The 26,587-nt window shown below is 59.3% G+C and overlaps 2 protein-coding genes across 3 annotated transcripts; both read right to left on the bottom strand.

Annotated features, from left to right (window-relative positions):
* Positions 1-371: 371 nt before the first annotated feature.
* TEDC2 (tubulin epsilon and delta complex 2) lies at positions 372-4,725 on the bottom strand. Of its 2 annotated transcripts, XM_061400872.1 has the most exons (10): positions 4,614-4,719; positions 4,426-4,524; positions 4,130-4,200; positions 3,630-4,032; positions 3,098-3,151; positions 2,466-2,562; positions 2,203-2,302; positions 2,000-2,110; positions 1,159-1,346; positions 372-922 (listed from the first exon to the last, which is right to left on the bottom strand). In XM_061400872.1, the coding sequence occupies exons 1-10, from the start codon at positions 4,637-4,639 to the stop codon at positions 761-763; spliced, it is 1,311 nt and encodes a 436-aa protein (XP_061256856.1). In that variant the 5' UTR covers positions 4,640-4,719; the 3' UTR covers positions 372-760. The 2 variants fall into 2 exon arrangements, with proteins under 2 accessions (XP_061256856.1, XP_061256855.1); XM_061400871.1 differs by lacking the exon at positions 372-922 and having other exon boundaries at positions 929-1,346; positions 4,614-4,725.
* A 1,167-nt stretch (positions 4,726-5,892) lies between these two features.
* Positions 5,893-26,097, bottom strand: CCNF (cyclin F). The gene is made up of 17 exons (XM_061400869.1): positions 23,476-26,097; positions 22,274-22,428; positions 20,919-21,025; positions 19,926-19,993; positions 18,403-18,596; positions 17,959-18,012; positions 17,275-17,379; positions 16,915-16,992; positions 15,409-15,560; positions 13,290-13,454; positions 11,424-11,547; positions 10,979-11,159; positions 10,569-10,656; positions 9,313-9,412; positions 9,112-9,239; positions 8,433-8,602; positions 5,893-7,818 (listed from the first exon to the last, which is right to left on the bottom strand). Exons 1-17 carry the CDS (start codon positions 23,489-23,491, stop codon positions 7,337-7,339), a joined length of 2,367 nt encoding a protein of 788 aa, XP_061256853.1. The 5' UTR covers positions 23,492-26,097; the 3' UTR covers positions 5,893-7,336.
* Positions 26,098-26,587: the final 490 nt, after the last annotated feature.

Here is a 26,587-nt window from a genome sequence, read left to right as displayed (position 1 = left end):
CCTTCAGCAGGGGAGGGTGACGGGCCTGTTCCCTGAAGGGGACTCAGTCTGGGGCGCCCACAGCAGCCAGAGCGACAGCAGAGGGGGCGGGGGTGGACATGGGTGCCAGGAGAGATGGCTGTGGGCAGACAGCGGCCGCCCGCGCGGACACTGGCTCTCTGCTCTTTGGGTGAGCCCAGGACGCATCCAGGCACTTGTGGGGAGAGGTTTCAGGTGTACAAGGGCTAGAGCAAGCAGTGAGGCCCCGGGGCAGCCCACCTCGAGGGGCCCGGCCCCCTTCCTTCAGTACAAAATGGGTATGCCCATTCTTGGTAAATATACTTGATATGTGCTTGGTAAGTAAAAAACACAAAGTCCCACCTTGGTACGATTTAAAAATACATACTTTCTAAAGCAGTTTTAATGTCACACAAGTGGCTTATAAGTGTACAGCAAGAAGAAACAGAGGTAGCTAAGCAAAGTCCCCACAGCCTCTGTTTGCCCAAGCCTATGGAAGGCCAAGTAAAGCCAAACCCTGACCAGCAAATGTGAGGAAGGCCCTAAGTTCCCCAGGAAGAGCCGGGAGCAGTCCCCGCCGGGTGGAAACCTGGCTTCCCAAGGGGGCACAGGCCCCTCTGGGCCCCCCACTCACTGCACCAGTGAAAATGCCCTTGATGCCAATTCATTTAATTACTGAGTGGGGGTGTCTTGACAACAGTTGGGCTGGGGGCAGAGCCAGCCTGCCTTGTTGCGGGGCTCGGGGGCTGGAGTGGGCTGGGCCTCAGGGAGGGCTCAGTCGGTCAGCAGGCTCATCTTGCAGGACGGTGAGGAAGCGCTGGCCCCCCTCGCAGAGCAGGCAGTGTGCAGCCCGGCACAGCGCCAGCCAGGGACGCCCCAGGGGCTCCTGCTCGCTCAGCAGGGGGAGCAGCTCAGCCATTAGAACCTGGAGGTTGGTGAGGGCCAAAGGCTCAGGGGGGCCTGGAACATTTGGGGGGACCCAATCTAGGGCGGGAGTCAAGGCGCCACACTCGTCCCCACTCCGCCTCTCAAAGTTCCAGCACGCTCACACGTGCCCTCCCCACCTCCTTCCCTGGTGGATCTTGGAGGCTGAACCAAGTCCTCCCCATGGCCCAGTGCTCCTGAACACGCAGTGACCCATGCCCCGGAGTCTGGAAGTACCTTTTCCAGATGGACCTGCTGGTCCAGCATGGCCACCCGTAGCCTGAGGGCTGCCAGGGTCTGCAGCTCCTGGGTGCTGGAGTAGAGAAGCAGCTGGGGGCTCCACACTGGGTCTGCGCCTCCTCCACAGGGCAAGGCGGCCCTGGGGGGCCCCTCAGGCCATGGCCCCTGCGGCTGTTCCACCACCGCTGCAAGAACAGGGGACACCACCCCATGGGCAGCAGCCAGGGCTGTCTTTTCCAGGCTCCCGCTAGGGGTGCAAATTCCCCCCTTGCCTCCTGGGTAAAGCCCTGCTGTCCACGAACAACTCTCTTGCAACACCAAGCGTGTGCCAGGATCTCTGATTCTCACAAGAAACTTTCCCACTAAGTGGATAAATGCGCAAGCTACTTAGACTGGTGGGGTCTGTGTGTGGCCAAGGGGGCTGGAGCGGGGGTGCGGCACCGGCAGCTCCACAGCATAACTACGGGACACTCAGGATCCCGAAGGGGACATGGGAAGGGCCTGCCTGCCTGCCTCCACTCCCCTGGGGGTGCTGTTCAAGTCCCCACACCGCCCTGTCGCTAGAGGACTTTGACACTGACCAGGTTTTCCCAGTGGATCAGAGGTAAAGAACCCTCCTGCAATGCAGGAGACACCGGAGACTTCGTTAAGATCCCTGGGTTGGGAAGACCCCTGGAGAAGGAAATGCCATCCCACTCCAGTATTCCTGCCTGGAGAACCCCATGGACAGAGGAGCCTGGCGGGCTACAGTCAGTCCATAAGGTCCCAACTTAGCAGGCACACACGCACACAGTTCGGCTCGGGTTGGGGTGGGGGGGGTGGTGCGGGCAGGCCTCACCGGAGCGCAGCTCCTGCAGCTCTTGCAGCCTGTGCAGACACTGCCCTGCCAGGGCCTGCAGCCCCTCCAGGGTGAGCAGGCTGCGGTACTCCTGCGTCCAGTCCTTGGGGTCTACACGAGAGCCAGAGGTGGTCACAGGCCAGGTTCATGAGGGTCCTGAAGCCCTCCCTGTCCCGCCGGAGACCCGACTCAGGGCCACTAACCTGCCGTGAGCTCCTCCCTCATTCGAAGCCTCAGCATGGAGCAGGCCTTCTGTAGGCGCCCCACCTCTGCTGCGCTGAGCATGGAGCTGGGCAGGCCTGCCTGCAAGTGGGTCAGGGAAACTCCCCCATGGCCGGGCCCCTCCGCTCTCCCCCAGGGCTGGGTCCCAGTGTGGCTCTGGCCCTTCCTGGAGTGGCTCCTCCTCACACTCTAAACCAGGTTCAGAGCCAGAACCTCTGCGAGGATCCCACCCCCGCAAGGATACGGCTGTCTGCATTTTCTGGAGGAACTGGGTTTTGGCGGTGGCAGCAGCAGCATCCACAGAATCCCTGGTCTGCATCGAGCTGAGCTGGGCCCACAGGCTGGATGCACACATGGGCAGCCCGCAAACCAGAGAGCAACATGTGATGATGCCAGCCAGCGGGCTGGGGCCCTGGGAAGTAGGCGAAGCCAAGGGGAGGGGCCCAGGGAACTGAGGGGACACTGCTCATGGAAAGGGGACAGAGCTGACCAAGGAAAAGGGGAGAGAAGCCAGCACTGACTGGAACCCAGAGCTCTGGGCGCTGGTTCCATACCCAGCACAGCGGGTACACCTGAAAACACCACCTGGCACCACCTGGCTTAACCCCTACGGCACTTCCACAGCCTGGGGCCTGGGGGCACCTGGCGCCCTGCTCAAGGCCTCACAGTGGAGAGGCTGAGCTGGGTCCGTGAGAGCAGTCCTAGGGCAGCAGGCTCTCTGGATGTGAGAGTGTCACCTCCCAGGAAAGGAAGCTGAGGGGCCCGCAGGCCAAGCCTCCGCCTCCCTGCTCTCCCACCCCGCACCCCCACGCCCCCCACTGCCACTCCCCTGGCTCCCCCTCCCCTCCCGGGGTCCCGCACCCCCACCAGCCTCACCTAGCATTCCGGGAAGCCGCCTTCCTGAAGGCCTCTGGCAGCCGCAGTAAGGCCCTGTTGGGAAGCTGGCGCTCAGAGCAGCTCTGTCCCACTCCGGAGGCTGCAGGCCCCGCTCCCCACTCAGAGCCCAATGAGGGGTGAGGCTCTCCCAGCCCTCAGAGAGGGCTTCCAGAGTGACCACGGGAGCCAGCCCAGCTGGGGTCCACCTGGCAGAGAGGAGGGCAGAGCCCAGGCCATCTCCAGAGCATCTGGAGCCCCCGGGCTGGGTAGATAAGTGCACAGGGCACAGGAACAGCCAGGGAGCAGAGAGGGACAGGCCCCAGTACGTCAAACATGGCACCGTCACCGCCAACAGTTCCACCTACCAACTTCCGGGCTGGGGATTCATGGGGTGACATCCTGGGGCTCCCCAGGCCCATACCCACTCAGTGCTGGGCCCTCCCTGTCATCCCAAATCTAGCCTTCTACAGCTGCCCAGGATCTGATCAGGCAGACAGTAGCTCCTCTAGGGAATGTCTGCTGGGGAACTCACCCCTTATCCTTGAGCGTAAAAGCTTCTGGAACCTGAGAAGCAGCCTGGGGGACAATCTGCTGGTCCCTGAGGCCTGCTTCAGGCTTGTTGGCTCCGGCCCCCTGCCCCATATGGGCGCCATCTCCCACCAACAGAAGCCTGCGCCCAGGGAGGTCCTTTGCGGGCACCCAGGGGTGGTGGACACCCCTGGGGGGTTTTGTCTCAGGTGCACGGCTGCCAGTGCAACGTGAGGTGCTGGGTGGGGCAGAGGCTTTGGTGGCAGTGGAAGCAGACCCAGACTTCAGGCTGCGGGCCTTGACTCCTTCTCCAGCCTTAGAGAGGCCTTTTCGCACTCGTACTGCCTTCTCCAGTGCCTGGGTCAGAAGCTCCAGCTCCTTGAGGTCTTGGGGGCTGGGTGGGCATGCTGTGAAAGCGGAGAGTCAGGTAGAGGCCCCTGATCACTGCCAGCCAGAAGACAGGCAGGGGACGGCACCTGCAGAAGGTGGGGGGCTGAGGTTTACCTGAAGATGGGGCCTCTTTATTAATTTCTGACCCTGGGGTTGGCTCCGGAGCTGGGGTCTCGGCTGGTTCCCTGCAAGGACACAGGGCAGCCGTGGCAAGGCCAGAGCCCAACAGATCCCCATGATCGCCTGGCCTAGGAGCGGGCGCCCCGTTCTCAGGCCCTCAGGAAAAGCGAGGGGTACTGGCAGCCCGCAACTCGGAAGTGAGTGCTGAGCCCAGCCTCCCGGCCCGGGGCTCCAAGCAAGGTTCTGACGGCCCGAAGGCTGCCTAGCCGGGTGATCCCGGGGTCGCGTACCAGACCCGCAGCAGCCGCCGGGAGACTCGCAGGCTCTGCTCCAGCTGCCGTTGTCGCTCGGCGCAGGAGTCCAGGGCGTCCCGCAGCTCGGCCACCAGCCTGGGAAGGAAGCACCGGAGGTTCAGCGCCCGGCCGGCCTCGGGCCGCGGCGGCCCCCGCCCCCGCAACTCCAGCGGCGCGGGACCCACCGGCGCGAGCACTCCGCAGGCAGCATACAAGCGGTCTAAGTCTTCGCGACCTGCCGCCGCCGGGAGACCCCGCCGCTTCCGGGCTAGAAGACCGCCCCTTCCGGCCGGGCTGCCCAATCCCGGGCCCAGCGCCAGGCCCCGCCTTCCCCGATGACGACCCCGCCTCTAGCCCCGCCCCTTGGCCGGAGGTCCGAGCAGAGACCAGCTCCGATCCCCGCCCGGGGGCAGCGGAGCGAGCTGGGGGAGGACGCGCAGTTGTGGTTTGGATAACGGGGTAGATGGAGGCTCCTGTGGTCCCTTAACGGTCGGCTTCGTCTTTGCATCAAGGGCCCTCTAAAGCAGGACCCTGGGACCTTGCTGACCCCGGGGCACCTAGCACAGGGCCGGGCACGCGGAAGGACCCATAGGTATTTACTGCTGTGGCTGGAGGTGAGGATGACGTGTTTGTCGGGAGCAGGGGCAAGGCAGGAGTGTGCACTTGTGGACACGCTGACGAGGTGATGACATCCGGGAGTGGGCACCTCGGCAGAGGGGGAGGAGGCCCAGGAGCCAGACATGGGCACGAGGACCAGTGGGGCTGAGCAGGCTGGTCCCTGGCGGGGCAGGCGTGCCTGGATGGGACCAGCTGAGGGGGAGCTGGAGCGCAGAGCAGTGGAGGGACAGCAGAGCCTGGTGTCACAGGAGCCTGTCCCAGGAGGGAGTGTCCTCGGGGGACACGTGGGCATGGGGGTGGTGGGGACAAATGCTGGCTGAGAGGAGTGATGCTGGCAGCAGGGTCCATTGTAATTGCATCTAACAAGAAAAAAGGATGAGTGCCAACCCCACAGGGGCCAAGAAATCTCAGGGGAGAGCAGGATGGAGGACAGACCTGGGAGGGGGTTTGTTTAAAGACAGAGGGGTGTCCATTTCATTGTTGCTAATAGGAAGGTGCCACAGCAGAGAACAGACGCAAAGGAGGGGAACTGAGGGTGCTGGGGCAAAAGGGGGAAGGGCTGAGCAGGACCCAAGCAGCCCTGGGACTGCTGTTAGGGTGGGAGCATCCATCAGCAGCAGCCTGTTTTCTTGCCCAGTATGGGGAGCCTGAAATGAGATTCTCAGTGAGAAAGGGGGGGAAGGGAGCAGACACAGGGAGACCCCACCCCCAAGTCAGGCGGTATTAGGTCCCCACCAGAGCGCGCTCCTTCTGCGGATGCAGGCCGGCCGGGAGAAAGCAGAGAACTTTTGGGTTTTGGTAAGGGGCCAAGGGGACAAGGCAGTTCAGACATGCATATCACTCAGCTACTATTATCCTCATCACATTTAATCCTCACAACACCCCTGTGAGGTAGGTACTGTCACCCCATCATACAGATGAGGAAACTGAGGCTCACACATGCCTAGGGGCACACAGTCGACAGGGAGGTATGCAGTCCCGATGCTGGGATTCCCTTACTCAACCACGGCCTTCCCAGGGTGGTCAGATTTGCCTACAGCAGCAAAAAAGATAGTTCCCACAGGGAGTCAAGAGCCCTGAAAAGCCTCTCCGGGCCAGCGTCTCCTGGTCCCTGTAGTTTTGGTTCAAGAGCATTTGGGGGACATTCCTGGCTAAGTGGTTCTTTCTGATGTTTCAAGAGGAAGCCAAAGCGACAGCAGGTGAGTGTGTTGGGTCAGCCCAGCAGGGGAGAGCGGTCAGGGTCATGATTCGCAGGAACTCACAGCAGGTCCAGCCTCACCCAGCAAGCCAGGCCTCTGGTCCATGCTTTTCCGTGTCTTGGTCACCTCAGATGTTACAAATGACATTTAATTTTTTCCTGGCTAACCTCTCTGGGAAAACTGGTTTCGCATACAGTGTCAGGAGAGCACTGAGGAGTTTGAATCAAATTTTCATTTTTCAGTTGAGCCTAAATAATGTTGAGAATTTTTAAAAATATAATACCTTCTATTTTTAATTTTTCTTTTGTTTTTATCCTAGAGGGATGAAGGATGGAAATAAAGACAGGGAAAGAAATGGCCTAGAAATTCAGTGCAGAGAGTGGGTCATGCAGATACCATCTGGTGGGGACACAGATGGACCATTGCAGGAGAAGGGACAGATTTTTAACAGGAGCTGAGAATATGGGAGGGAGCGAGCCTGTGACCGAGAATCAAGGCCCTTGAGCCCGGTGTTCACGCGCAGTCCACCACGGTGCCTGGGGCAGAGTTCCCCCATTGCAGGAGGCACCAGCCCATGAGGAAAGGAACGCATGCCCGAGGCAGGGCAGTGTGGGTGCAGGGATGGTGATGTGCTTAGGGCTGTCAGCTCTCCCGGGACCCCAGACCAAACAGATGGGGGGATGGGGAGCTGTGTCTGGACACTCGGGCCACATGTGTTCTCAGCTATGAAAGCTCAGTTCCTGGGGTGCGGGCAGGGGGGACGTTCGCCCAGGACGTGGGCTGAGTTTCCCAGAGGAAGCAAGACAAGACACAGGAGGGACAGAGACACAGGACTGACATGGCATGGCGTGACTGCTTCGAGGCTAAACTTCCCAAAGAGGAGGAGCTGAGTTTTCGTTGTGCTTTAGAGATTCTGAAGGCTCATGATGGGCTCCCCTGGAGAGAGAGTCCCTGCCCCCGGATCTCCTCTTGGGTCCCCATGCGAGGCCAGCGGGGATCCGCAGGGATCCGTCTCGTCCCCTGCCCCACACTAGCACAGCAAGCAGCCCCCCCCTCAGCAGATGTCCACTGCAGCACACGCTCCAACACACTCACAGCTTCAAGAAGCCCAAGTTCATGTCTTCCTCCTCCTCCTCGCTGTGGGCTGACAGGTTCTTCCTCTTCACCTGCTGTTGGGGAGCACAGCTCTCCCGGGGGCTGGGGGGGCGACACTGTAAACACGACTTCCGGGCGTGGTGGTGGCAGGGCTGTGTGTTCAAACTGCTGCCAGTGGGCAGCTCTGAGGTAGACCGGGGGGGCCCCCCTGAGGTGCGCCCAGAGTCTGTGGGACTCGCGCTGTTGACAGAGGAGTACCCCGACGTCGTGACATCCTTGCCCAGCCCCCACCTGCTGCACAGGGGGGGCTCCGGCCCTGGGGTCCGCAGCGCCTGGTGGCCTGGCACCAGCGCCTGTGTGTCCTGGGCCCCACACGCCTCCTCCGGGCAGGCCTCCTCGTCGCTGGACTCCTGGCAGCAGTGCTCCTCCGGACTCAGGTAGACCACGGTGACGTCGAGGACACCGCTGGGAGCCGTCACTGTGGGGGACGGGGAGACGTCAGGGTGAGCTTCGGCCCAGCCAGGACCCAGGGCAGCCCAGAGTCCCGTCTCAGCCACAGCTCCTCAAGCTCGCCGGTCAGTCCCCTTCCCTTGGCTTAAGAAGTCGAGGGTGAGGTGTGTCCTCCAAGCTTGGGGTGACACCCGTGTGACATGGGGAACAGGAAGAAAGGACAACAAATCATGGCCATCTAATACTTAATCCTGAGTGGACACCGAAACACACAATTAGAAAATCCATAGACATGGCCTCAAACTGGGCCCTCCAGTTCCCTTCCCTGTCTGCAGATTGCTGACAAGACATGGGGACAGAGCCTTGTGCGGCCTGTCCTGGAGGGATGCCCGAGGCACAGAACCCAGCAGGGGAGCGGGGGGCACATGGCACAGGATGTTCTAGAAAGATCTTGTGAACGCAGGTGGGTCTGTTCTGTCCCTGGCCCGTGCAGTCCTCCCGGCAGCACAGGTCTGGCCGGGCCACAGCCTGTTCTCCCTGTGGGCTGCAGCGCTGGGTGCTCTGCTCTCCCGGGCTCCTTGGACAGGAGCCCTCGCAGCCCCAGCTTGCCCCGCCCACTGCCCGCCGCGGCCTGGCACTCACCGTCGCCCTCCTTCTCGCCCTCGCTCTCCTGGTCGCCCTCGTAACCCGAGCAGTAGTCCAGGCTCCAGTCCAGGAAGCTGCCCAGCAGCGTCTCCTCCTGGCTGGACAGCTCGGCGGTGGGTGTGGTGACGAAGCTGCCCCTGTCCTCCTGGAGGCTGTTCTCCCGCTTCCTGAGGCAGGGGGCAGGTGGGAATACAGTCACAGGTGGCAGTGTCAGGGGGCCCAGCCTGGTCTCTGGCACGTGCCCGCCCCGCCCCGCCCCGTGTGCTGTGAGCACCCAGGAATGCCCTCGGAGGCTCGCAACAGATTCGCAGAGGTTGGGCCGGCAGCACAGTGAGGTCCCTGCTCATCTGGACTTTGTAGGATGCATAGGAGTTCTTTGGAGGGGGAGAGATGGAAGAGACGGGGTGAAGGGGATACGTAGCGGATGACGGGGACCAAGGGCCCCAGCCTCTCATCAGGGCATGGCTGGAGCGCTGGGGCAACACGTGGAGGGCCAGTGTGGCCCCGGTGGGGCTCCACCTGTGCTCAGGACCACCAAACCCACAGGGAGCTGGGCTGGAGCCACGCAGGGAAGAAGGCAGGGCTGCAGGCCGCCGGCCCAGCTTCCGTTTCCGGGGGATCCCCGAGGGCTGCAGGGGTCACACGGGAACCCAGCTGGGCCTGCGGGCTCACTCACCGCTTGGTCCTCCTCCCGGAGGGCGAGCTGAGGAAGGCGTGAATATCGCCTGCGCTGAGGAAGGGTGCAGGTTCCAGGCTCTCCTGTTTCACGCCCAGGGCAGCACACAGCTGGCCGTAGCTCAGCACCTGCAGGGCAGCCAGGGTCAGAGGGCGGGCGAGGCCCCGGGCGGGCGGGCCCGCCACCAGCACCCCTCGGTACCTCTTCCAGGCTGATCTCCTCGTAGCGCTTGTCCTCGAATCGCTGCTTGACGGCAGTGAGAGACACCTGCCTGTAGTCCTTGGGGGCGTCATCGTGGAAGCTACCGACAGAGGGACACGTGAGGGACCGCGGTGGGGAGGGGAGTGCTGGCACTGCCCCCAGGAGGCTCCACCTGCAGCCCCCGCTCAGACGGGAGAGGACCAGACGTCCTCGAAGCGGGCCCAGCACCACCGTGCAGACGCCTGGCAGTCCCTCGGTTAACCCGAGAGGCAGCTATGACCTGGCACCCACTCCCAGGTGTGTCCCCGAGAGGAAGGGGGGCAGAGGTCCCCACGGAGACCTGGACACAGTCGTCCACAGCAGCGGGGAGGCAGAAAACCCCCAAACGTACATCAGTGCACAGATGGAGAAATAAGACGGGGTCTCTCCGCCCAGGGGCTGCCTGCACAGTGGAGACACCGTGTAGGTGGGAAGCCGCTCACACCTACAGCCCTCACGGTGTGCAAGCCCGTGATGAAGCATCCAGAATAGGAAGGAGAGGAGTGTTGCTCGGTGAGGGGTGGTGGGGAGGGGACACCTGGAGGTATTAGGGAGGCAGGGCAGGGTTCTTCTGAGGGAGAAGATGTTCTCTGATTGATGGTGGTGATGCCTGCACAACTCTATACCAAAAGCCTATCAAATTGCACACTTAAAAAAAAGTTTCATTTGTAAATAAGTATTTCCAGTTTATCTGGATTGAAAAAACAAAAAAACCAGGGGAAGGTAGCAGGGAGGCAGAATCACCCAGCCCCTTGGGTGGGGGAAGGGGACTCCGAGGCAGCTTGGCCTGAGAAAGGAGGGGGTCCTGGGGGCTTCAGCGCACGCAGTGCGGGTGGGACCGAGTGGGAGGAGCAAGGCTGCCAGCCGGGGTGAGAGGAGAGGTGAAAGGCCGAGGGCCTGAGGCAGGCACGGCTGGCCTGTGCTCCGGCTGCAGTCTGCCAACGCCAGCCTCCTGCAGTGAGTTACTGCTGTCGTGGAGAGGCCGTTTTTCCTTATGCTCTACTGTCTGTGAGTTAGGTTTGGGTGGGGAGGAGCTGCTGCCCACACAGCAAACATTAAAAACGTGTGTGCTAAGCAACATGGCCCTGGGATTTCTAAACGCCAACCCTGAGACCCGCAGCTCATGGCCCAACAGCCCTCCTGTGATGTGAACCCCTCTGGACCCACGGTGTGGAGGACATACCCTGTGTGTGGGGCTCGCTTCCTTACACACTTACCACTTCTGATGAAGACTTAAGACACAGGGGATGAGGTCTTCACAGGAGAAGCCAGTGAGGTCCCACAACTGGGTGGTCCAGGGCTGCGCTGGGGAGGGAAGTGGGGGTCGTGGGGCCGCCTTGACGCCCACAGCCCTGGTGGCTCTGGAATAGAGCTTCCTAGGGCTCAGCGCTGAAAAGGCCCTGTGCCCAGGGCATGCATGCCCGCTGCACCCCGCGGGGGGAATACCAAGCCACCCCCAGACAAGGGCTCTTAGTCCATCCTGCTGCCTCCTCCTTGGGAGAGAAGAGCACGCCGCTTTGTCTCCCTCCCTCCCCCGGACCCGAGCACCAGCTCCTGACTCCCGGAGATCCTCGCCCACTGGCTCAGCCCAGCTCTGAGAGGCGGGAGGGAAGGACTGGCCGCTTACTCTGCCCATGCGTCAGCCTCGCCAGCAGCAGGGCGGCCGCAGCCAGGTGGGCTGGGGCGTAGGCAGCCAGGCTGGTGTGCAGCAGGGAGAGCTCGCAGAGGAAGCTGCACAGGTGCTGGGTTCTTGGTGCCATGGGGACCAGCGTCAGCAGGACATCCTTGTAATCGACCACGGTGGGGACCTGGGGGGACGGGGTGGTGGACATGGGGTCACAGCATGCAGAGGACCCTCTGCCCGCTCGTGGGGAGGCTAGAATGCAGACATGCTGCCCTCCTAGTGGTCAGCACGGCGCCAGGCACGCCGAGCGGCTGTGGCCTCACGCCCTCCTGGTCCCGGAGAGCTTCCCTGAGCAGAGAAGCCCAGAGCCACGCACGTGCCCTCTGCTCCTCCCACCCCCTGGCGCGACTCGGCTTCGATTCAGGAGGAAAGGCAAGCGGCCGCTTACCCGGATCTTCCCGTCCAGGGCCGAGACGACCTCGCCCATCATCCTCACCAGGTCCTCGTACTTGTACGTGTTGTCTGTGAGCCACACGGCCTCCCGGATCGTCAGGATCTCCTTGCTGATGAACCTGGAGTGCCAACAAGGGATCTGAGCTCACGCCCCTCAGTGGGCTTTAGGCTTCAGTGATGGGGTGGGGAGTCCAGCGAGTTGACCTGGCTGCCCTCAGCGGGTGAGGTTAACTGGAAAGGTCACTTGAGCCTGTCGGAGAGGCTGAGAGGCAGGGGTACGAGCGCCACAGGCCCACAGCAGTAGAGCGGCTGGGCTGCTGGGCACACAGGTGTTTCTGCAAAATCCAGCCACGAAGGGTGTGAGCGGCCAATTCTCTTAACCTCCCGACAGATGAGGGGTTGCCCTGCCCTGTGCCAGCCGCTCCGAAGCGAGCATGAACAGCTTTAACCCAGAAGGCAGGCGAGCCAGCAGAACCAGAGCCAGAGTCTGTCTGGAGCTCTGGACCTGGCCCGGGGTCGGGCCGAGGGACTCAGGCAGTCCCTAGGCAGGTGGTCACCCTGTTCTCTCCCCTCTCCCAGCGCCAGCTAGCAGGGTACACACTGGTCCGACAGTCTCTGAGGGCCCCTCCCCCCACCAGGGTGATGGGGGCCGAGCCCACAGCCCCTCGGTCACTCTGCAGCTCCCGCGGTGGCTTGGCTGAGAGGGCAGGGCGGTGGGGACCGTAGTCGCGGGGTAGGGTGTGACATCGAGGTGGGGGACACGAGCCTGTGCTCGGGCAGGTGCTGCTTTCAGAGTGGACAGAGGGATGTCTCAGCCCCTAAAAATCTTTTAAAGCGATTATCTCATGGCCGGTCCCCCGGTCCCTGTAACCATGCCATTTAGATCTGGGGAGGCTGGGGACCCATCTGTCAGTCCTCTCTGGTGACAAGACCCAGAGCTCCAGGTTCTGAGGCACATGTGAGAGGTGCCAGACCGCATGTGGCCTGTGCTCACCGGGCCTGAGCCCCGCTCCCTCCGTCTGTGGGCACCCTGCTTCCCTGGCCCCCAGGAAACCACAGCGTCCAGTTCCCATCAGGGCCACAGGACAGAGCTCGCCGCAGGCGTGGACCTGCTTGCCTCAGGGGCCATGGCAAGCAGCAGAGAGTAAGTCAGGGCCTCGGGCGCCTGCATGAGCTCATGAAGCAGATACACTACACCCCAGTGACACGCGCCTCTGGGTCACTGTGCCAAAGATCGAGCAGTCCTCCACAGCTGACACCACTGTGTGCAGCGAGCCTGCCCCTCACCCCCTAAGCCTTACAGACAGATACTGCCCGGGCGACAGCAGACCACATAGGAGAAAGCTGGTTTAAAACACACAAAAATGCAACATGTATGGTGGGACGTGCCACCCACGCTGTGTCCAAAGGCAAAACTGGGTGGAGAGGTGCTGGTTTTAGGAAGATGGACTTCCGTGAAACTTAAGACGGCTGACGGGAAGAGTCAGAACAGCCACCTCTGAGGAGCTCGCATCCTGTCCACGGGTAGGAGGGGGTGTGAACCTGGTTGGATGTGGGTCTCTGGACACGGGGCTGACAGCCTGACTCAGAAGGGCAGCCGACTGTGGCCTCCCTCATCTCCGTGTTGCCCTTAGGGGCCAGGGGAACAGGGTTCCTGCCCAAGCGAAGCCACCACATGGGATGAGCAGCAGCTGCCCGCGCACGGAGGGTCAGCCCTGCTGCCCCCGTGTGGGGAGGACCACCCACTCTGGGCACCCCTGAAATTAGAACCCCGTTTTCATGAGGTGGGGCGCCAAAGGCCTGTTCATCCCACTGAGAAGCCAGCCTGTGACCTGGGCAGGGCCGGCCGGGGGTTTCTCACCGGGTGCAGATGACCATGCAGGCGATGCCCAGCAGCTGCAGCCGGTACCGGGGCACCAGCCGCCTCCGCAGGTACCGGTCCACGCACTCCACAGTCAGGTGGAGACACAGGCTCGAGAAGTCCTTCATGGTTGCGACCTCCACCAGCCAGTCGATGAGGATGTACCTGTGGGAAGAGTGCTGCCCCTGAACACCAGGCAGAGCCTCTGTGGGGCCCCGAACCTCACGGGGTCCTGTCTCCCAGTCCCACCCAGCCATCCATCCCAAGGGGTGAGCGGTCACTTCAGGCGTCATGGGCTTATGCCGGCAGCTGTCCGAGGGGCTGGGGGCCCCACCACTCCTGACTTCGTTCCTGGGAGGCAGGTGGGCACACACATGTGGACCCTGCCCACCCCCACCCTGGGGCCCCCTGGCACTGGATGAGCCTGGACCATAACTTATAAGTGGGCAGAGCGGGTCTGCTCTGGAGACTGGGGACGGGTCACAGGTCAAAGGTTACTGTCCTGGAAACCTGTCTCCTCCCTGAGGAACTCTCACCGTGGGGTCATTTGTCACAACCCACTGCGGTTGAGCAAAGAGCCAGGAACGTAGCCCAAGCAGGATGCACTGAGCCCAGGCGCTCGAGCTCTCAGCCAACCACAGGCTCTCAGGCAACCACAACAGAGGGCTCGGGCTGCAGAGCTAGCAGACACAGGGTCCCTCCTCCTCAATGGCGCCAAGGCCAAGCCGGGACACTGACGTCACAGGGGACACTGCACGCAGCGGCAAGGATGCCCGGACGGGGTGGACAAAGGAGAGGAGACGGGAGAAAGGAAGCCAGAGAGATGAGCCGTGATGGTGAGGGGCTCTGTGCAGCCAGACAGGAGTGTGTTTCTCAGGCAGAGGGAAGATGCACGGTGGTGAGGGCAGAGTGAGCAGGGGAGCGGAGGGGGAAGCCAGGAGGAGCGCCCAGGGGTGTGAGGGTCACACCAGCCACGACTGGGAGCAGAGGACAATGCTCCCTGCCCGTTTACCCTAGGTAAACACAATGATCTGACAAAAACCGACCAACCGAACCATATACTTTAAAGTGGTTAAACCTGAAACTAATGTTGGAAATCAATTATAACTCAACTAAAGAAAAGGAAAAAGTCGGCTGTTGTCTGACATGGATGAAAACAGTCAGATGCTCAACTTGGGGCTGAAATAATATTATTTCAATAAACCTACTTTAGCTCTTGAAAAACATAAAAGGTTAAAATTTATGTTAACCCTCACTCCCAACACACAAAAAGAATAGCAAGTGTCCCCCCACCAAAAAAAGGGCAGACTGGGAGGGTACAAGGTGGGGGGGGCACCGCCAGTGCCGGTCCAGGACTCAGGAGCACAGCGGCTTGGGACTCCCCTGGTGGCCCAGTGGCTGAGACTCCGAGCTCCCAACCTCCCAGTGCAGGGGGCCTGGGTTCGATCCCTGGTCGGGGAACTAGATCCCACATGCTGCAACTAAGAGATCCTGCGTGCTGCAACTAAGACCTGGTGCAGCCAGATAAATTAATTAAAAAGAAAAAAAAGGCACAGCAGCTTGGTGACATTTAACGTGGGAGCAGGGGACACTGCAGCCCGGCTGTGAGCGGAGACCTAGCAGCACAGCCAGGGCCTGCCCGTCATACATCTAAAACGCACTTGAAATCCCTAGCATGAGCTTAAACAATTATTCACATTTTCCACTTTGCTTTCTAACATGCTCTGTGATTGTAACAGTGTGTCATCTCCAAACTTCAGAGGAGAAGGGACTTGTGGGAAGAAGCAGGTCACGGGGTTCTGAGGCTGCAGGCCCCCACGTCCCCCGCTGACGCTGATGCTCGTGAGTATGGGTTGGAAAGAAAAGCTTGGTTTTTCTGGCATCATTTTAGAAAGATGTTTAAAGTGGTTTAACACTTTCTGAGGCCTAAAAAGGGAAACTGGAGAGAACAGACACTCCTATGGGAATTTTTTTTTTCCCCAAAGCCCTAGATAACTCGGGCATTACTGGTTTTAGAAAACACACACACACACTCACACACACGGGGATCCCAGGGGGGCTGACGACACAGCGGGCCTGTCACAGGACCTCGTCACCGTGGGCAGTTCGGGCCCCTTACCTCATTGTGTCATTGAGCCCCTTCTGGACAGAGAAGACCCTCTGCTTATTGACAGCGTGGGAGGCCTGGAACAACTGGCAGACTATCTCGCTGGGGGCTTTTGCTTCCAATCCGAGCTGGTGTCCGTGTGCACAGGCTTTGGCTAGAGACAGCTGTGGGCAGAAGAGTCGCGGGGTGAGCAGGGGCCAGGCCCTTCCTGTCTGTCAACACCCTGGGCTCCTTACACCCTCTAAGCCGTTGGAGCAGGAGGGTCACGATTTTACTTACGCTTTTGGAGGTAACTAGTAAGTCACAGCAGAGCGTTTAAAAGGGACAAAAGGTACGGAACAGGTCAGCCCCTTCTTGCCCCGTCCTTCCTCTGAGGGGCTTTCTGTAGGCTTTGTCCCCTGGGGGGCCGCCGCTGTGCAGGCTTCTTGCCCTGTCCTTCTTCTGAAGGGGTTTCTGTAGGCTTTGTTGCCTGGGGGGCCGCTGCTGCGCAGGCTTGTGTGCCTTCTGCTCCTGTGGCCGACCCCCAGGCGCTGCCTGTGCCGTGACACTTTCTGGAAGGCCTGCTTGGATTGCCACCCCCCTCACAGAACACCGAAGGCTATCTTATCACATCTTGGCTGGCACAAACTGCTCTCCTTGAGAATGTTTATTTTCAGAAGTTACTAGCTAGACACTCAGAAGCAAAGAATACGTGTGTGTGATCTGCTCGTGGGATCAGCCATGACCTCTCTAAATGGGCGCCTTTCCGATGAGCAGTGAGGTCAAACCTGCCCCATGTTTTGATGGCTTGTATTTACTTCCTTGTTTCTGAGCATACTGAGGCCCCCCATGTACTTCCATGGGCCTCACTGTTCTTACTGATTAGGCTGACCTTAGAAACACACTGTTGATTGTTACATTTCTTGTAAACGTGCTGCGTGCCTTTCTGGACACAAATGTCATAGTGGCCTGTGATGTGTCAGGTGGGCATCCCTGCTGGGGATTTTGTCACGAGTTTTTAAGGGCCAGTGACTGAAGCCCCAACTTGGTGGGGTCACAGGCACCAGCTTGGCCAAGGGGGACTTCCTCTGATTTGTCTGGAAATAGTGACTTCCTTACAGCTGCACAGGGACAGTGTCTGGTGAACGCCAACTACAAGCCTCCAACGTCCAGTTCCAACGCTGGACAACCTGGTGAAGGGTTGGATACTGGAAAGAGGATAGCGTTCCTCATGCCAATCTGTTCTAAGGAGCCTCAGGTCCCGCTGCCAAGATGGTGTCCCCACAGGCCAGCTTTAGGGAGCTGTCCACACTCTGACAGAAGCTGTGGTTAGTCCACAGCACATAGGAATGACGAGGCTGGCTGTCTTCGGTGCCATGGGCAAAGCGTTCCCAGGCTGCCCTCCCTGCACACCTCAGAGCTGACCGCCCTCACAGTTGCCCCACCATGACCCCCACCCCCGCCCCCCACAGAAGCCTGGCAGCCCCACCCTGGGGTCCCAGAGAGGAGGCATTGAGACGAAGCTGGCTCCCAGCTCACCTGCGCTTCCCAGCAGCCTTTGGCAGCAAAGTCCCTGAGCTTCCGGAAGCTGTGGAGGCACCGTCCGGGGTCCAGCATCTGTCAGTGTGAGATGCCCTTACATGGGCGTGTCTCTGGGGAACTCAGAACCAACCCCTGGGGTTCTTCAGTGTTCCTCCAAGACCCCCAGAGGGGCCCCGGCTGGGCCTTCCTTCTGTCCCTTCCTCCCCTGAGTGGTGGTGGTCGTTCCCAGGGTAGAGCTGAGGGCAGCCCTGGGGGCCCCAGGAGGACCCCCTGCGCTGGCAGACCCTTGTCCTGGGCTGCTGAGACCGTGCCTCTGGCCAGTGTCACCCACACTCTCCCAGACCTGGGCCCACTCACGTCCATCCGCCTGTCACTCTCCCAGAGGAGGTATGAGCTGGTCAGACACCCCTGGTTAGCGGACTCTTCAAACAGCTTCCGGGCCTGCTTCTGTTTCTCTTCATCCTAGAATAAGTAGCCACAAATGCAGCGCTCAACTTTAATAAAACGGGTTAACTAAATTAGCGGAGAAACAACTTCCCTGAAGATACGCGATGTGAGAACCGAGGTAGCCCTTGGGCCCTGCCTCCTCCTGCCGGGGCCACAGGGTGACGGAGGTGGGGGGTGGTGGAAATCCCCAAGGCCCTCCAGCTCCTCGCTCACACCCCGGGTCTCTCCCTGCTGTGGTCAGAGTGGTCAGAGCGCCTGTTGCCAGAGGCCACCGCCCTCCCCGAACTGCCCTGGGGGGCTTTTCACGCTAAGTGGAGACCTCCTGTGAGGAGGCGGAGGGAGCCGCCGGAGCGGGCTGGGAAGCACGCAGGCCCATCCTGCCCATCAGACCCTTTGGCTCCACCGGCCACACAGACAGGGCTCCTCTCGGCTGGGAGACCTGGGGGCCTCCTCCCGCGGCCTCTCTTGAGTGTCCCAGTCCTCGCTGCTTGCAGCTGCCGGAGAGGCGAGCAGCACAGAGCTGCAGACCCATTGTGCCCAGTGCCCACCCGGGCCAGGATGCCGAGCAGCACGGGGGCGGGTGAGGGGACTCACCTCGAAGAGACTCAGCACCCTCCCCAGGCAGTGCAGTATGGACGCCCTGTGGGTCTAGAGAAGGAAGGGTGACTGTCGGTGGGGAACTTCCTGGGGCCCCCCTCGATCCCCGCCGCACCCACTGTGCAGGTCCTCCCCCCGTGCAGGTCCTCCCCCTGCCTGCCTCGACTCCAGGACTCCACCAACCGCGTCACGGAGCCTCTGGCCATCCTTCTCCGTGGGCACCCCGTCTGCAGCCCCGCCCCACCCCCAGGCCCCCAACCCTGGCTCTGACGTCTCCCCGCCTGCTGGTTGTTTGCAGATGCTCCCATATTTGCACTGTTTTCGAAGCCTCCGCTCCCCCAAGTCCCTGACTTCACACGGTCCACAGCATCTCCCCTCAGGGCTGTCTCATCTCCTGGGACCCTGTGGGGTGCCCCACCCACACCCCGGGCTGGGACTCACTTTCTGCAGCTGGCACTCCGCCCTGAGGCTCTCATGAACCACGGCCTTGCAGCAGCTCCCAGACACCGACCAAGGCGGGCGGATGAAGAGCCAGATGAAGGGCGCGGCGCCCATGTTCAGCCGCTCAGCCAGGCTGAAGTAGCGAGAGGCCCTCAGGCCGTTCACTTCTGCCCGGGCCTCGTCAGACACCGACACTGCAGAGACAGACAGAGCGAGCCGGGATGTCTTAGGGGGCGGGCACAGCAGTTTCCCCGAGTCCTTACAGAAAGTCTAGGGCCTTAGGCTGCTGCCATGCGAGGTTGCTGGTGTTTTAGGGCAGAAGAGTGGGGATGGGGGCTCCATGCTTTTCTTCCTGTGTCCCGTGAACCAAGTGCCCTGTGGCTCCTCCCACAGCCTGGAGTCTGAAAATCCAGGAAGGTGCCCCCCATCCCCCACCCCATGGAGGGATCACCCTCCTGTGGGCAACTGCCGCCCAGTCCCCAGTTAACGGGGATTTCTTTCTGGGGTGACAAGAACATTTCAAAACGAGTGGTGTTGGTCGCACAGCTCTGTGAAGACACCGACTGGGCTGTACACCTGGACAGGTGAGCTGAACGGTGGGAATTCTCTGGGCAATGCCGGATGATGGGATGATCAGATGACGGGAGGGTGGGCACAGGACGGCTCATTGTCTCCACATCAACAGTCCAGTCAACCATGACTGGGGCGACCTCTCAGCAAGATGCCAGGTCTTTTAGAAGCAGATAAATGGCGGAGGTACTCAAGACTTTATGCGTTTGGGAGCTGGGACAGGACGAGGTGCAGGCTCATTCCTTAGTGAGCCCAGCAGACCGGCAGGAGTCAGGATAGAGGGTCATATCAGGCTCTTTTGAGGAGCACCTGCCCCTGGGGGTGAAGGAATCTAGGTACCAGGTTGGCTTTGGCCTGCTTGAACTTGCCTCCCGCCGAGGGCCTTGGCTCCCTCCCTGTGTTACTGACACCAGGCATCAGGCATGCTGTGACAGCCACCCCCAAGTCCCTCAGACGAGCTGTGGCCAAGGAGAGGAGCTGGGGTCTACTCGTGGGCTACACTGTTAACTAGGGAGCCAGGAGACCTGGCTCGCCTGAGAAGCTCCCATTCTGAGTCTCTGCTCAGAGCCACTCGTTGTCAATCGAAATTAAAGGCTCGTGAAGTAAGAGGTAACCCCCCCGACCTATAGAATCGAAGCTCATCAATGGGTCCCTGAGCAGGACACCTCTCTGACACAGCTCCCAAGATACAACGGTGCACAGCCAGACCCGGCGAGAGCAGCGACTGAACTGCGAACACGGGCAAGGGCTTATGTGAGTTCTATTTTTCTTTTTTTTTCTGACTGCAGTGTACGGTATGTGGGATCTTAGTTCCTCAACCAGGGATTGAACCTATGCCCCCTGTAGTGGAAGCTCGGAGTCTTAACCCTGGACCACCAGGGAGTCCCTAGCGCTCGTTCTAAGGTGTCAGCACCAAGCGGGGCAAGGCCAGCCCCAGACCCGGCAGCACTTACAGCCTTCGTTGTACAGGTAGGCAATGCCCAGCTTCACGGCAGCTTCAAAGTTCCCTTTCTCAGCAGCCCTGGAACAACAGGAACATGGAACACTGCATGATTTTATTCTATTAAGGTTATGTTCTACCACAGCACCTGAAACTACAGTACTTACTTTCTGAACAGAAACTGTTTTCTGGTAATGCGACTAAACATCTATTATCCATGACACGCTACAACACGGATAAGCCTTAAAAACATGCTTACGTGAAAGAAGACAGTCACAACGGTGTATGACCCCACTCGTATGAGATGCCCAGGACAGGCAAATACATCGAGACAGGCAGTAGGTGCGAGGTTGTCTAGGGTCTGGATTACTATTGGGAAGATAGGGAGAGACTGCCAACGGTTATGCGGCTTCATCCAGGGGTCATGAGATGGTCCTAAAGTCAGACAGTGTGGATGACTGCACAATGCTTTGAATATATTAAAAACCACTTGATCAGTACACTCTAAGTGGGTGGGCTGTATGGTTCGTGGACTATGTCTCAGGCAGCCTGCCTGTGACCATGGGCACACTGTGCGGCTCCTGGCCCCTCTGGCTCTTCCTCCAGGTCTGTCAGAGGGGGTGGGATCAGCCAGGGAATGTAATGCACTAGGATTCAAACCACATGGTCCTGACCAAAGTAAGAGAAATAAGAAGTTTCCATGTGCAGGTGACCTGCGTCTGAGCCACACAGGATGGGTCACAGCCGAAGCAGACCTTCCGGAAGCACCACTGTGACTAATGAGTGGCAGGTCTGAGCTGGGGGTGCAGATGACCCAGGACCATGCTGGAAGTCATGTGACTCAGTGGGTGAGGTCTACACGCTCAGTCACTCCCTGGGGAATATGGTGTTGGAAGGGGACTACGAGCACAAGGAAAATTGCGGCCAGGTCCAGCCCTGAGACAGACTGGCATGGTGGAGAAGGCCAGGAGCAAGAGGAAGCCCGGCTGCTCTCGGGTGCAGATACCTTTCAAAGAGCTTCAGGTTCCCTGGAGAAGGCCACAGCTCCTGGAAGCTGGCGCATGCCCACACGCTGGCATGGTTGTCCACCAGGTACTTCAGGTGGGAATGCACCTGAGGAACAACGGGAGTGGTGTGGAGGGTTATCAAGGGGCTACAGGGAAGCCCCGCTTCTGGAGCTCTTGAAGACAGGGGTAGACAGGCGTAGGGTCTCCTGTCTCCCTCCAACCCTACCAGTAAGGCCTCCTGGGCTCTGTGTATCAAACTAACTAGCAGTTGCTTTGAACAGAGAAAAGAAATCAGACACAACTTTCTCTGTGGTTCTAAAGGTGGGGACAGGTCCTGGAAGTGGGGGTAAGCACAGGCTGAGAAACGGGATATAATGCTATATACCGGCAATGACCAGGAAAACCAACTCTGAGGCTAACGGGTAGGTCAGAAATCTGTTCTGAGCTCCTCTACTTAGAGTTTTGTTAGTGGCAGCACAGCTGGAACCTGGGCTGTCAACGGGGGCACTCAGAAAAACTGAAATACATGACAGCGGCCTCAGGCGGGACCTCTACCCTGGGTGAGGCAGGCAGTGTCCAGGGGCCCTGAGCGCAGGCAAGCATTTTAAGTGCAAAAGCTCCCACTGCCATTGGAAATGGCACCTGCAGATGTTATGAACACAATGGAGGCAGGTTTGGGAGTCAGACAGATGGGTTCTCGTGGGTGTTCCCCCACTAATTTGCTGGATGCCCTTGGTTAAGTGGCTCAGGGTGAGGCTGCAGTTCTGATATCTGCACAATAAGGCCCAGAGTCCCTTTCAGCACTGGATATTATTTGGGATTTGTCCTCATAAGGGCTTCCCTGGTGACTCAGATGGTAAAGAATCTGCCTGCAATGCAGGAGGCCAGGGTTCAATCCCTGGGTCAGGACGATCCCCTGGAGAAGGAAATGGCTACCCACTCTAGTATTCTTGCCTGGAGAATCCCATGGACAGAGGAGCCTGGTGGGCTACAGTCCATGGGATCACAGAGTTGAACACAACTGAACAACTAACACTTCTACTTCACGCCATCCTCAAGAACATCTCTTTTCCTTCTTAATACTGTCCCATATCTTGAGGGATTCAAATTTCACTGCCAGGAAAAGGTACTTTCTCTGTTAAAATAAACACTGCAAAGAGCAGACTCAACAGGTGTCCTCTGTTTTCGTTTTCCTGTCATCAGAACAACCTCAAATGTCTATTACCAACATCACCATTGTGGATCATCGACCCTCATCGGTAGCCAGAGTTTTTGTTCTGACATTTGAGACATGAAGCCTTCGTGGTAAAACCAACAATGCCAGGGCTGACACTGTGCTCATCTGACAACTTACAGCTCGGACAGCAAGGATGTCTCCAACAGAAAGCCATTTCAGGATATGAAAGAGCGCATCTTCAGGGAGATTCAAGATTGTGAGGTTTCGAGGTCTCCTTCTTATTCTCCGCTTTGAAGGATAACAGAAACACTTGGCACACCTACAGTGGATCACTTAAGAAAAAAAATTGGAATGGTTTAAGTGATGTGTTGGAAATGAATTGTGCTGATATGAAAAGTTACATCTGAACATGTTTTAACAGTTACTGGTCCTCTGCCCCAGCCATAGTTACAGTCCCGAAGATTAAATAAAGAAGTGGTAGTGGTATAAGAGACATGTTCATTCATTCAAATTATTCGATAAACGTTTATGGTGAGTAGTAATCATGTAAGCTGGCCATTGGGAAACCGTCTGACCCAGAGCCCAGATAACAAGGAAGAAAGGAAGAGCAGACGGTGTTGATGATGATTAGCCAGGGAGACGCCTGGACCCTAGCTGATTTCTTTGCTTCTATTTGCACACATCACTAAAACATGAAATGTTAATAAGGATTTGAACAATCAGGTTTTCGAGTTCAAATTCGGAGGGTCCGCCCTACAGAGAAGCCAAGGATGGACTTGGAGGGCAGGCCAGTCCCAGCTCTGTGGATGTCAGAGCTGTCCGGCCAGTTTCAGGGTCCTCTGAGACCCTGACAGGGGGTCCTTCCAACTTCAACTCCAGCAACTCTTTCCTCCCTCCAAGCAGAGGAGCTTGTGGCAGAAGGAGCCATCCCTGACGCTTCACCCGGTTCTTCATCCGCTCCTTCCTCCAGTCCCCACGGGAGATGGCTGCTCCACCACCGGCAAGCTCCCTGCTCAGGGCGTCTTCCTGCCCTCTCCCCTCGTTTCTCACCCGGGCTTCCCATCAGTAATTAACCTAATGCGAAAACCGAGCGCATACGCAGCTCGACCGATCCTCTCCTTTTGCCCCATTTTCCTTACTCCCTTGCCCTAGGCCAGCCACGGTATAACCACGGAAACCTCGGTGGTGCTCACGGCCCTGCACAGGTGGTGGTCCCCTCGCGCCGCTTTCTCGCGGAGCCGGGCGCCGCTGGGTATTTAAACCGCGCGCCGGATAGGCGCCGTCGGGACGATCCGAACCCCGGGCCGAAAGGCTCAAGCTGGCCCCACTCAGTCTGGAGGCCACTCCACCGCGCCCCGCGCCCCGCGCCCCGCGCTCACCGCCTCCGCTCCCCATAGCCGTCGCCGCTGCCGTGGCCGCCGCCGTCGCTGTAGCCGCCAGACCCGCCCGCGGGCCCAGAGCGCGCCTCCCGACGCAGGCGCAGACCCGCCCGCCTCCCGCCTGAGTTTTCAAACGCGCCCGGCTTTCCCATTGGCCCACCACCAGGGGCGCGCGCCACTACCCCTCCGGGCTCCGCCCAGAGCCACGCCTCCTCGGCATCGGGCGCCCGCGACTGGCTGCGCCAGGATGCGAATTCGAACGCCGGCTGTTGATTGGTGGAGCCTGCGCGGCCGCCCCGCCTCCCAGGCACGGGCTGGGGTCTGAAGGAGCGCGGCTCCCGGGCAGCAGGCAGTGGAATTCCTGGGTCCGCTCCGGCCCGCGTTTACCTGCCCTATTCTGGGATTTGGCCTTGCCCCTGAGTCGGCGGCAGAGGTCCCGGCGACCGGCCCCATGGCGCACAGTGGGTTGTCAGTGAAAGTCTGAGCGGACCGGCCGCGCCTCCGAGCCCGGGGTCTTTGAGCGCGGACCCCGACGCGGTCTTCGCCCTGCGTGGAGGCAGGCGAGTGGGCGCCCGCGGGAGGCACCTCACCGAGGCTGCCCCCTGACCTTAGTGGCCCGCACCCTGAGGCCGCAGGCCCTGCTTCCCGTCCTTGCTTCAGGCGAGGAGACCCTTGGTTCTGTGCCGCGTCGCTGTTGGCATAGATCGCAGGGCAGAAACACACCTGGGTGACTAACTCATCCAGCATGTCTGACTCCTTCCCTTGAAACGTGGCTCACCCTGGACCCCTCCTCCATCCCTCCCAGGGTAAGCCCTCAGCATGTCACCCGGACCTTGTCAGTCCTCAGTATCTCCTCGCGGTCAATTGGGAGCCCACTAAAACAGAAGAGCATGCCTGCTTGCTTCAGTGGCTTCAACATTCTGTTCACCCAGGTATTAGGCAGTGCCCACCCAGCCTTGTCTTTCAGGAACCAGCTCACATCCCACCTCCTCTGTGAGACATTCTGACAAGGAAAGAAATGCAACTTCTGAGAGAAGTGCTTGATGGCCAAGGACACAGTGGTTTTCCCCAGAGACACCAGGGAATCTGGGTCAAGGCTGTCTTCTTACCCTCTTCCCAAGGCCTCAAAACTGTGCTCTGTCCCCCCACCCCTCACGCTGCTCTCTGAACTCCATCAGGGTACTGGTTCTGTGCTCAGCAGCTGCACACACACAGGAGCCAAGATGCCAAGCCTCCAAGCCAGTCTGGAGTAGGAGACAAGTGAACAGATGATCACAGCGCGGCTATGAGGCCCTGGAAGCAGGGGTGAGGAGGTGGGGGTAGTGTGTGCAGAAGAGGAGTGGGTAGAGCAAAGCAAGCCTGGGGCCTGCTCCACACCAGAGGAGGGGCGAGTCCTCCAGGCCGGAAGGCTTTCAGCCTTCCTCATAGACCTGTGTTCCCACTGGCTACAGTTTCCTGTTTGGTACTTTTTGTCCTCCCCCTGCACTGTTACTTTGTCGCTGGACTCCTCCAGGCAGAGGCCCACACTCTGAGCAGTCACAGGAAAGAGCGGTGGGTGTGCAGCCGGACGTGGGGGTGGAAAGTGGGGCTAGGGACGGCAGACACCACACTCCTTCCTGGAACTTGGCTTAGAAGGGAGAGAGAGGGCTACCTGCAAAGGAGCCCAGCGGGGCTTGTGAGAGGGGCTGGCGTGACCACACTGGAGAAAGAAGCTGTGTGCTTCTTGGAGAAGGGCCCTCGTGATAAAGGTGCAGGGCCACACCCATGCACACTCAGGCTTGATGGTCCCAGCTCACAGCCTTCGCTCACCGCCGCTCATGCCTGAGTTGCATCAGAACACAGATTGCTGGACCTCACCCCTCAAATTTCTAATTCAGCGATGCTGGGGTGGAGCGCAAGAACCCACATTTCTAACAAGTTTCTGAAGAGGTGGATGCTTCCAGCCAGGAACCCCACTTGAGAACTTCTGCCTGAGGTGAATCCTGGCTCTGCCATCAGCTGACCATGGAAAGTTGCTGGATATCTCTAGGTCTCAGCTTACTCTTCCAGGCAATGGGGATAATGATTATGACTACATCACAGGTTGATGGAGGGCCACATACAGGTTAGGGTTAGTGTTACAGCCAGGGCAAAGAACAGATGGAGCCACACAAATTGAAATATTGAAATATTGGAAAATGGTGACTTAGGTTTGCAAACTTGTCCTACCTTCAGAACTATGGCCCTGGTACACCGTAGTCAGGGGCACGGCCCTGGTACACTGTGGTCAGGGGCATGGCCCTCTTAGACTGTGGTCAGGGGCACGGCCCTGTTATACTGTAATCAGGGTCATGGCCCTGTTTTACCGTAGTCAGGGGCATGGCCCTCTTAGACCATGGTCAGGAGCACGATCCTGTTATACTGTAGTTGGGCACGGCCCTGGTACACCGTGGTCAGGGGCGCAGCCCTCTTATACCATGGTCAGGGGTGTGGCCCTGGTACACTGTGGTCAGGAGCACGGCCCTGTTATACTGTAGTCAGAAACACAGCCCTGTTACACTCTAGTCAGGAGCACAGCCCTGTTATACTGTAGTCAGGAGCACGGCCCTCTTAGACCGTAGACAGGAGCATGGCCCTGTTATACTGTAGTCAGAAGCACAGCCCTGTTATACTCTAGTCAGGAGCACGGCCCTGTTACACTGTAGTCAGAAGCACAGCCCTGTTACACTGTAGTCAGAAGCAGGGCCCTCTTAGACCGAGGTCAGGAGCACGGCCCTGTTATACTGTAGTCAGGAGCACGGCCCTCTTAGACTGAGGTCAGGAGCACGGCCCTGTTATACTGTAGTCAGGAGCACGGCCCTCTTAGACCGAGGTCAGGAGCACGGCCCTGTTACAGTGTAGTCAAGAGCACAGCCCTCTTAGACCAAGGTCAGGAGCACGGCCCTGTTATTCTGTAGTCAGGAGCACAGCCCTCTTAGACCGAGGTCAGGAGCACAGCCCTGTTATACTGTAGTCAGGAGCACGGCCCTCTTAGACCGAGGTCAGGAGCACGGCCCTGTTACAGTGTAGTCAGGAGCACGGCCCTCTTAGACTGAGGTCAGGAGCACAGCCCTGTTATACTTGTAGTCAGGAG

The sequence above is a fragment of the Bos javanicus genome, chromosome 25 (assembly GCF_032452875.1).
Source record: "Bos javanicus breed banteng chromosome 25, ARS-OSU_banteng_1.0, whole genome shotgun sequence".
Lineage (NCBI taxonomy): Eukaryota > Metazoa > Chordata > Mammalia > Artiodactyla > Bovidae > Bos > Bos javanicus.
This window is presented reverse-complemented; position numbering and strand designations above follow the sequence as displayed.